The sequence below is a fragment of the Parasteatoda tepidariorum genome, chromosome 3, assembly GCF_043381705.1.
Source record: "Parasteatoda tepidariorum isolate YZ-2023 chromosome 3, CAS_Ptep_4.0, whole genome shotgun sequence".
In the NCBI taxonomy this organism is placed as follows: Eukaryota; Metazoa; Arthropoda; class Arachnida; order Araneae; family Theridiidae; genus Parasteatoda; species Parasteatoda tepidariorum.
In genome coordinates, this window is record NC_092206.1 from 43,168,937 (window position 1) to 43,180,496 (window position 11,560).

General features: G+C 29.0%; 1 protein-coding gene across 1 annotated transcript; it reads right to left on the reverse strand.

Annotated features, from left to right (window-relative positions):
- Positions 1–5,506: 5,506 nt before the first annotated feature.
- LOC107448436 (probable glutamate receptor) lies at positions 5,507–6,718 on the reverse strand. Its single transcript, XM_016063616.1, has one exon. It carries the CDS (start codon positions 6,716–6,718, stop codon positions 5,507–5,509), a length of 1,212 nt encoding a protein of 403 aa, XP_015919102.1.
- Positions 6,719–11,560: the final 4,842 nt, after the last annotated feature.

Below are 11,560 nucleotides of genomic sequence, written 5' to 3' on the forward strand. Positions count from 1 at the left end.
AAACTAATGAAATTGGTAAGAAATATACTTCTTACTGCCCTATAAAGAATCAACACGTGAATATCTAAGTCCTATTTTATATTAATACTAGGAGGCTCCGCCCCCTGCTCGCTAACGCTCGCCAACCCCCGAGAATTGCTACGCAATCCTATGCGGTTCACGCCGTGAACTATGGCTCGCTGCGCTCGCTCGCCAATGAACACAATGTTCTAGCACAAAGACATAATATATTATCATCAAAGACATAGTATTTTATCATCAAAGACATAGTATTTTATCATCAAAGACATAGTATTGTACTTATGTAGAAGAATTCTACCAATGTTCTTATTGGCTTTTAAAAAAGTATATTAGCTATTTAGATTGTACATGGTGAAAAAATCAAAACATTAGCTAAATAAGAAACATATTAGCAAAATAAATTATCAAATATTGCTTCACTAATATTCTGCATTTTAAAGCGTGAAAATTCAATGCATAAATAAACGCGAAATATAAAAAAATTCAATGCATTCAATACAAACACTTAAACGTTTTTTAGACGTTTAGGTAGCTCCCAGTAGAAAAATATCAATTCAACAGCGGCCTTTTAAAGCATTCTCACTTCAATTAATTAATTAATTCCTAATTGAGTTTAAATTAAATATTGTCATGTTTTTAGTGCATGAATCTGAATTGAACAACCTGATAATGCTCACTCTGGTTATTGTTATCTGGTTGCTCACTACGTGCTCTTGCGCGCCGAATCCAATCAATTAAAAATGAAAACTGTTGCCAGCGCGAGAAAAGAAATATCATCGGTTTTATTGATACATACATACATACGTACGTATTAGCGTTTTATATAATACTAGGAGGCTCCGCCCCCTGCTCGCTAACGCTCGCCAACCCCCGAGAATTGCTACGCAATCCTATGTGGTTCACGCCGTGAACCATGGCTCGCTGCGCTCGCTCGCCAATGAACACAATGTTCTAGCACAAAGACATAATATATTATCATCAAAGACATAGTATTTTATCATCAAAGACATAGTATTGTACTTATGTAGAAGAATTCTACCAATGTTCTTATTGGCTTTTAAAAAAGTATATTAGCTATTTAGATTGTACATGGTGAAAAAATCAAAACATTAGCTAAATAAGAAACATATTAGCAAAATAAATTATCAAATATTGCTTCACTAATATTCTGCATTTTAAAGCGTGAAAATTCAATGCATAAATAAACGCGAAATATAAAAAAATTCAATGCATTCAATACAAACACTTAAACGTTTTTTAGACGTTTAGGTAGCTCCCAGTAGAAAAATATCAATTCAACAGCGGCCTTTTAAAGCATTCTCACTTCAATTAATTAATTAATTCCTAATTGAGTTTAAATTAAATATTGTCATGTTTTTAGTGCATGAATCTGAATTGAACAACCTGATAATGCTCACTCTGGTTATTGTTATCTGGTTGCTCACTACGTGCTCTTGCGCGCCGAATCCAATCAATTAAAAATGAAAACTGTTGCCAGCGCGAGAAAAGAAATATCATCGGTTTTATTGATACATACATACATACGTACGTATTAGCGTTTTATATAATACTAGGAGGCTCCGCCCCCTGCTCGCTAACGCTCGCCAACCCCCGAGAATTGCTACGCAATCCTATGTGGTTCACGCCGTGAACCATGGCTCGCTGCGCTCGCTCGCCAATGAACACAATGTTCTAGCACAAAGACATAATATATTATCATCAAAGACATAGTATTTTATCATCAAAGACATAGTATTGTACTTATGTAGAAGAATTCTACCAATGTTCTTATTGGCTTTTAAAAAAGTATATTAGCTATTTAGATTGTACATGGTGAAAAAATCAAAACATTAGCTAAATAAGAAACATATTAGCAAAATAAATTATCAAATATTGCTTCACTAATATTCTGCATTTTAAAGCGTGAAAATTCAATGCATAAATAAACGCGAAATATAAAAAAATTCAATGCATTCAATACAAACACTTAAACGTTTTTTAGACGTTTAGGTAGCTCCCAGTAGAAAAATATCAATTCAACAGCGGCCTTTTAAAGCATTCTCACTTCAATTAATTAATTAATTCCTAATTGAGTTTAAATTAAATATTGTCATGTTTTTAGTGCATGAATCTGAATTGAACAACCTGATAATGCTCACTCTGGTTATTGTTATCTGGTTGCTCACTACGTGCTCTTGCGCGCCGAATTCAATCAATTAAAAATGAAAACTGTTGCCAGCGCGAGAAAAGAAATATCATCAGTTTTATTGATACATACATACGTACGTATTAGCGTTTTATATAATATAGATTTTGTATACGAATATTAAATTATGCGCATTCAACTTGAGAATTACAAAGATTTCTGCCTAAAATTGTTCTCTTTTATTTGAAAATGCTGAAATATCCCTAACAATGTTCTAACTTACCATCTTTGTCTCGCAATTTGTAGTGGATGAACACGATATTTTTGCGCCAAACACTCATCATTCTGCTTCTTTAGCCAAGACCCCAACTACTCCATCGAGGGACTAGTTTTCCAGCTTAATTTAGTTGTCCTTCTTAATTAATGTTTTGTAAACTAATACTGGTCAATGTGAAGTCAACCTGCAAGCTATTAAAAATTACTGTATAAAATATTTTAGCTTCATTTGAAAAAGTTAAAATGTTCCTAACTCTGCTGTTCCCTTTAATGCAGTATATATGACATGGTAATGGTTTTATTAGCTGATGGAGAAAAAAACAATGTAAGATCCATTTAAATTAAGCTACTTAGGAAATTATGCTACTTAAGTGATTTACTTTTTTTAGATACTGTAATTTTTTTAGAATAAGTGATATAAGTATTTTCATATGAGTGCTTCATTTATATATGTGTTTCATTCATACATCTATTTTTTTTAATTATTTATTTAAAAGTAATTAAGAACATCCTTAAAGTAAAGTAAGAAAATTGTGCCTTTTCTTAGAAAATACTGAATAATATTTCAGCTTGTTACTGCTGTTATACAGCTAGTTTTAACGATTTTTTTTTAATTTGTAACTTGGAGTTTTGACAATTTAAAAAATCATTTCAAATATTAAATGTATTACACACTAATAATGAGTTTTTTTTTTTGTATGTGTTCCATTCATATGTCTGTTTTTTTTAAATTATTTGTTAAGAAGTGATTAGAAACATCCTTGCTGTAAGGTAACAAAAATGCGCCTTTTCTCAAAAATTACTGAATCAGCTTGTTCTTGCTATTATAATGATCTCTTTAATGAATTTTTTTTTTAATTTTAAACATGGAGTTTTGATAATTTGAAAATCATTTGAAATGTTAAATATATTATAAACTTTTAATAAAAAAAAATTTTGAGCCACATTTGATATAGCTAGTAAAAATTAAACCATATTTACCACTTTCTTTAAAATTAGATATCCTTCTATTAAAGCTACTAATAATGAAATCAAACGCTAGATTTCCATTCGAATTAATGATCACCAATTTTCGTACCGAAATTCAGCCGGCTTGCGCCATCTATCAACAAGTTTATGAATACGATTACATAAAAAAAAATCACTAAACAGAAAAATAAATGACTTATGAAGATTTATTTTTCGTTTGAAATTTAATAAAACGTTCTAACCAAGTACTTAATATTTTATTATTGTTAACTAAACTTAAAGTTAATGAAGAAAATATCCATTTCTTCATCTTTTTTATTAATAGAACATAACAGAAACACAATATTTTAACATTTGATTGATTTATATGTCATGAAATAATTATCATCATAAATATGAATTTAAATAATTATAGTAGAATTGTACTTATTTAAAACAATATCCCTCAAACTAACGAAAAGAATTTAGGAATTTGTAAATAAAGATGGAAAACGCATTTTTATGTTTCTGGGCGGATAAAAAATATTCTAGTAAAATTACAATACTATATTATTAAAACATTTCTGGTAAAAAAAAAAAATTCTAGTATTAAAACACAAAATATGCGATATTTAAACCTTTCATTTGGTAATTTTTCTGTTCTTGTGACAACGGTTTATCGGAAATTCTGGTTTTTAAAATTATAGTTGTTACTACTGCAAATTTAGTAAAAAATATACATAATGGAAAAGTGCATTTAATGAAATGGTTTTTATGACATGCTCTAAAATATCATGATAAACTTGCAAAATTTTAAAACATTTACCAAATTTTATACACATTATAAAACCATATTTTGTTAATTTTGCCAAATCCATTACCAAAGCGTTTCGGTAAAACTTATCGAGATTTTTGTTATTTCCACACAGTCATAAACACCATAAATTTTAATATATTCTGGAAGTTTTGACCATACAGTTTTTCTCAGTGTGTATACATATATTTATTATTGTCACCCCTAAAGTGAAAAACAGTCTATACAGCACTTTAGTATTAGACTTTCATCACTAACAAAAATTCCGCGTCTTTCGAAAGTGATATGCCCTACGTTTTTCATTTTAGATGTGTCAAAATCAAATTATTTTCTCTTCTACGTAAAAAATAAACTGGACTAAAAAAGTAAAAAGTTCCCAACGCTATTTGTTCTTTTTTAAAAATGAAGTTTGATCGAGGAGGCTTATTACTGATACTATCTCAAATAATTTAATGCTGATATTTATCACTTACCACTACCGTATAGTATATAATCAGAAATTAAACATTAGTACAATGCGTTAAACCAAGCCTTGGTTGAACTAATGCCTTTACATATCCTTATTGATCAATAAATACAATAAATTAATAATTTTATGCATAAATTATTAATAATTTTGATCAATAATTTTAATGATTTATATATTAACAATTCAACGCTTATGCTCAGGCCTTTTTCTTTTTACTCTGTGTTAGTTAGTACGTAGAAAAAAAAATACACAACACAAGAAAGCTTATATATTACATTAAGCATGCCAGAGATTGATGAAATACATATAATATCATAAAAGTTATGCTTTCTTTATCAATGTCTTTCAATTATAAAACGTTCATCATTTTTTAACATAGAAAGTAAAATGCAGCTGCCACTGGCAAGCCTTTTTGAGAGGTAACATTAGAGATTTAAATATAGATAAATTTTTATTGCCATTTTGTTAAGAGCAACAATTTTACGTGATATAATTGTTTAAAATGACATATTACGAAGTAAAAAGAAATTAACGATAAAAAAAAATTCTTTCAACAATTAAATTTTTTGAAGCTTGCTTCTCCATAATTTAAAATTATTTAAAAAATATTTGTTGCTCTATATTTGTTTTGTCTGTCATGAGACAAATATATAAAGATTAAATCTGTGCTAATGTGCAGATTTTGCATATTAACTACTCTTGATGATACAACCAATTTAATAAATATTTATAAGTATGTTCTTATTCGCATATAATAGTAAAACAATTGTACTCTGATATTAATATAAGGCGTTATAGTTATGATTATGAGATGATGTAAATGTAAGAAAATTCATTTTTTCTTATAGAAACAGCATTCTCCAATGAATGCTACAATTGATAGAATACATCCAAAAGCAAAAATAATCAGTGCTCCTGATAAATCCTGTACAGACAATGGATGGTTAGTTTCCGGTATCGTTAAATTTTTTATATATTTAAACCAAGATTGATACAGTTCATCTTCTATAAGTTTTTGATATATACCAGCGTACTTAATCTTAACAATAGCAGCATCAAGCTCATCCTTGCAGCAAAAATTTTTTCTCACACCCAATGCCATTTCATAAGAATAAGCTGTATCTTCAGATACATACTTCCTTGTAAAAGGAGCCTTTCCAAATCTGAAATATAAAAATATTCTACTACCCAAGTGTGCTGTTCGACCATCAAAATAAGTTTCTGTTTGTGATTCGGGATATGTTAAAAACCAATTGTTTCTTATAATTGTATCAGCTAAATGTACGAGATCTTCTCGCTTGCTTGCAAGTAAACCTGGAACAAAGGCAGTTCCGTTAACATCAAGGCACCTGTATTGGTTTTTGGATACAGCCATGGATAATTCTTGAAAGTTTCTTATGGGAGTTTCTTGCAGAGGGATGCTTAAAAAGGATAAAAGAGCTCCTGAGTAACTGACTGATAAAACTATAGAAGTAATCCACCAAAATACAAGAAGAGTTTTTTGGTAAAAATGTTCATCATTTAAAGGCTGATGCACAATCGTCCCGTATAGATACAATAGACGCTCAAAGTATGATGGGCCAGAAGAAGATAGCAACCAGAAAAAAAATGGGATCATTAAAATGAGAAATATGAGGCAACACCATGTGATTCGATCAAAAGGATGGAAGAAAGCATAAGCTTTAGGTAAATTTTCTGGCAACGTAGTAACATAAGTTAAGTCATCCACGTCATAGGGCTCGCTAAAATCGACTGCTTCTGAACGTTCTTTCGTAACCGAAGTCCATAACGTAAAGTCTGCCTCTCCTCTAAATACTTGTCCTATCATACCAGTCCAGTTCCCATCATCGGTCATTCGACCCCATTCTCTGTCAGGTGGTATTTTAACGTTGTATTTAAATTTCAAAGCTTGTGCTAGAATGTTTAAAAACTTTCCATCTGAACCATGCAAATGAACACGACCATCCTCGATTCTGTTAATTTCAACAACTCGTGGTACAGGAACCACTGACACTATGACACCAGAAGGGAATCTCCACACCATTGTTGCAAAAACACCAAGATCACAATGCACATGGGAAAAAAATCAGTGACCATTTTATTGAAGACGACAATCACGAGAGCGTGTTCATCGAAAAATTCGATAAGGCGGTAATGCAACAAAAACAAATAAATTAGAATGATTTGAAGTTTAGAACGATTTTAGGTATTTCGCGTTACTCAAATTATGGCTATATTTTGTTTACTTCCAAGTTGTTGTTTTTTTGTGACATTCTCATCTCGTGCATTTTAAATGTTTATTTATTTGTTTTATGATGTATATTGTTACATCAGATGAGTTTGTTGAGATAAGAAATATTAAAAAATACATAGTCGCAATCTTGTTTGAATTTCGAATGACTCTTGCTCATCTTGAAAACTTAAGATGATCATTAAAAATATCGCCGTTTTTTTATCTTATTATTTTCATACAAAACATTTATTTTAACAAAATGTGAAGAATAAAGATGTATATTTATAATGGAAAACAAGCGATGTTAAACGTATCCCGACCATATACCAATTCCAAATACATTATCATTCTTAATGCTTATTGAAGCACGAGTTACATAATGTTGCAAAAGAAACAATTCTGAAGTTCGATTTTTTAGTTGTATTTAATGTTTCCTTCGAGAGAAAAAAATATTACAAGCCTATTTTTTCACCAGATTTAAAATAAAGTTTGAAAAAGTTATTATTTTTCAAATCCGAAATATTTATTAAATATTTTATTGTAAGAACTGGTGGCTTAAACTAAATTGAAACATTCACCGTTTTGTTCTGTTTCGGTATATTGTCCGGAATTTATATTTCGGCTTTCTTTATACTAAAGAAACACTACTTTCAGTTTTAAGCTTTTGCTATGTTATGTTGATCAAATTAAAAAGTATGATATTTACATAAAATATCTAGGAAGAATGAGACATAAATATTAACTGTTAACTCCTTAAATTTAAGGATTAAGATATATTTAATAGGTAAACAATACCTTAATAAATTTTAATAATTTTATGCTATTGATAATCAAGGAAATCTGCATCTTCATGTGAGTAAACTAAATGATACCGTGTGATTTTCTGGTCAATAAAAATAAGTAAAAAATTTATTGCTTTGTTGTACAGACATTAAAAATATTGTCTGTTTTAAAGTTAAAAAGACACAGATATATTTGAAATATTTCTTTCACTTAATTTAACATTTCTTAATATTTTTTGTTGTTCAATTAAATGAATGAGATAATTAAAATGTTCATAAAGTTTAAGGTTTGGCGTATGCTTTCAAATTTCAGTTTCCACAATAGCATACAAAATTTTGAAAAAATTCCAATCGCATGCACGAAATCAAAATATCAATATATTTAGTAAGTGATGTATTAATACATTCTATTTTTTTATCTGATTGTTTGCTAGTTTTCGGTTTAAAATACATTTTTAATGCATTAAAATTATTAATTATTTCAATAATTGAGTAATACTTTCATGAAATTTTAAATTCTGTTTACGTTAAGATTTTTGAAGAAAAAAATAATTTTACTATTTTTCTCTTTTTCAAGAATTAGTTCAGTTTTTTTTTTTTTTTTTTTTTTTTTTTTTTTTTAAATTTGGTATAAAGTTTCTAAAATGCAAGCAAGCTCAAAATATTAAAGAGCATAACAATTTATTTAACCATATTTTCTTCAAAGTCGACGCCAGCTGAGGGGATTATTTAGTTTTTTTAAAGTCCCATCAATAAAAAAATTCCCTATTTCAAAGAGCTAATAATTCCATTTACCATAAAAAAGGTACAATAAATAAATAAAAACTATAACGAATAATTACGCATTATGCCATCGAAAACAAAATTCTTTGATAAGATTAATTTTCTCTTTCTCTTTTTTTTTGCAAAAAATAATAAAAAAGAAGTGTCTTTTTGGGGAAAATTAATTATTTTTTTGACAATCTCGCTTCCAAATGTATTAAGTTTTCGTCAAAACAATTTCAGGCATAAATGAAGCTTCCATGCTTTTGCTATTTAATAATAATTATTTTATCTAACAATAAAGAGCTCAGTTTCATGGAAAAATTATTTAATTCGCATCACTTTTGGAAAATGAATTAATGAAGTAGATTTAAGTTAGTATCGGGAAGCTCACTTAATTGCTTTTTCACATACTTTTAACGTGCTGTTCTTTAATGAAATTTATTTTAATGCAATATCCTTTAAATCTTGAAAGTTAATTTTGCTTTTGGAAAGATTAAAAAATGGGATATAATGAAATTTTTATGAAATAAATCCATATAATTCTCCTAATAATTAATTCCCAGTATGTTTCAAAAATAGAAAGATATAATAAAATGAGATAAAATTGAAATAGAATAGACATTATGTTAAAACGATAAGTAAACCTAGCATATTGCATGTCAATTACTTTCAATTTATTTAAAAATGCCAGAATGAAATTAAATTTATTTTAATTAATTTTCATATTTTTGAATACTTTTAATTAAAAGAAATATATATTTTGAAAGTACAGTTCATTGACAAATAGTTTAAATAATTCGTTTTTAATGGGATACCTGCAAGTGACATAGTGTGTGTATTTCTATCTTGATTGGTTATTGAAACGTGGCATTTGTTTACGTTAGCAATTGTTCTTTCTATTCTATTTCATGTAAGCCAAGCCTGTCAAATATCAATTGTCTTAAGTGGCACACTCTCTATTCTTACACAAAGATTCTATCGTAAAGATTTAAATTCTTTCACTAAATATTTACACAGAGACTTTACACAAAAACAAGCACGAAGTCACATGGTACATAAACAAACTAATTATGCATCGAAGTTTCCAGGTACACGAAACAAAAATATATCACTGTTAAAATAAAATTTATTATTAAATAACAAATCTTAGTTAAATAAATGAAGTAGAAGAGAAAGAATCATAATTCAACTAATTCGATATGCCATAAGGCGCAGTAATTAATTAACTTATCTCTAATTAACATTTTAACTTATGCAGAGAAACTTAGCTCAACTTTAACACGCCCTTTTACTTATAAATGATCAGCTGCAGCTGACGTCATAGATCACATGTGTGGGTATGTCTGATCTTCTTCTTCTTCTTCTTGAAGTGAAGAAACCCAATTATATACGTGCAGATGACTTCATCCTAGGTAAATTATAGCATTTGAATCATTAAGAAGCTATCCAAGTTCGACACACACGCGTGACGTCTCTTACGAATATCCAATTAAATCTGTTTTAAATCACATGGTTAAACATAATCACTTCACTTCCTCTCGAGTTGCAAGAACCCAAATCCATATTTAATTAAAATGGAGTATAGAACAGCAGTAAATGATTGAAGCATTTAAATATTTTTTAGAAATCGATTTTATCGTAGGTCAAAAGCAATTGATAAAGTTCTGTTCTTTCTTTTCCTTTTTTAATCTTTTAAACCTCTATCGTTAATATTAATTATTTTCTTAATCTGTTATACACAATTTCCCGAAATAGCACAAGTTCACATTTTTTAAGCAATTTTTAGTAGTCTTTCACAGAAGTGTTCGCATTTAAATAATATGCATGCATATGTTACACTCCTGTAAATATTCATAATTTCGTCTTAGATAATTTACGGAAAGTCAAAAAAGAATTGTATAGTGCCCTAAAGAAAAAACGGACCACCCTGAATAATTTTTGATCTAATAATCAGATCTTCACGTTCTAGGACTCAGTCTTAATGGTTCGAGGGGGATGACTTCAAATATGCTAATTAATTACTGCAGACGATATTTTAAGTTACGAAATCAGACACAAAAATACATTTCTCTGAATAAACATACCTTTTTTTCGAACGATTCAGGTTTCTGACCCCGCAACCTCTAAAATATGGCCTCCATAGTTCGATCAGGAGAGTTATCCAAAGTTTGAACCTCGTAATGTTAATTTTATTTTTTGCGTATTTCGCCATATCTCGAGAACTTTTTGATCGAATTGAAAAGTTTTGCTCAAAATTATAAAATTTGTTTAGCCAAAGGTAATTCCAGGCAAAAAAAAAAATTTTTTTATGATTTTTATTATTTTATTTAATATTAGTCGAAAAATTTTGAATTTTAAGATACATAATTTTTTATGCCTTTAAGACATGTAATTTTGCTTTGTAAAATGCAAAATTTGGACGAAATCGATTGAATAGTTCCTGAGAAATGGAATTTTAAGGAAGTCTAATATTTAAAATTCGATTTCTCATGGGCTATTCTGCCGGTTTCGCCCAAATTTGGTATTTCGCCGTGTATAATTACATACTTTAAAATGACATAAAAATTGCTTTGAATTATAGCATATTTGAGGTCAACCATTAGAGTCATTAAGATTGAGTTCTAAAATATGAAGATCCAATCATTAGATTAAAAGTTATTCAGGGAGGTCAGTTTTTCATCTGCTCTTGGTACATTAATGCTTTCTCGCTGAAATCAAAACCACCTAGACCTGTTAAGCAGCATTATAAACAAATTCAAGACCAGAAGTCAACTTATTTCATTATTCCAAGAATCTCGCTAGTCTGGTTATACTCCCAAGCCATCATTTGGTTGCCCTCTGTTTTTAAGTAATGGTGGTTATAAAAAGCGCTAAACACAAGTGAGCTGAATAAAAAATATTTAAATTGTCATCTTGAGTGATGTCTAATGTCAAAGAAAAAATAAATTTTCCCCTGAAAGCAATAATCTTATCAATTGTGAACAAAGAGTATGTACACCAAATATACATCTTCCCGCACATAAAAGTATAATAGCCATGATTTTGATTTGGTAGGAGCTCAAGTCATAAAAATACATTGGTTTGAATAAGAAGTGCTTTCTTGAAG

Coding starts and splice junctions, on each gene's coding strand:
- LOC107448436 (XM_016063616.1), bottom strand. CDS start 6,718: ATGGTGTGGAGATTCCCTTCTGGTGTCATAGTGTCAGTGGTTCCTGTA.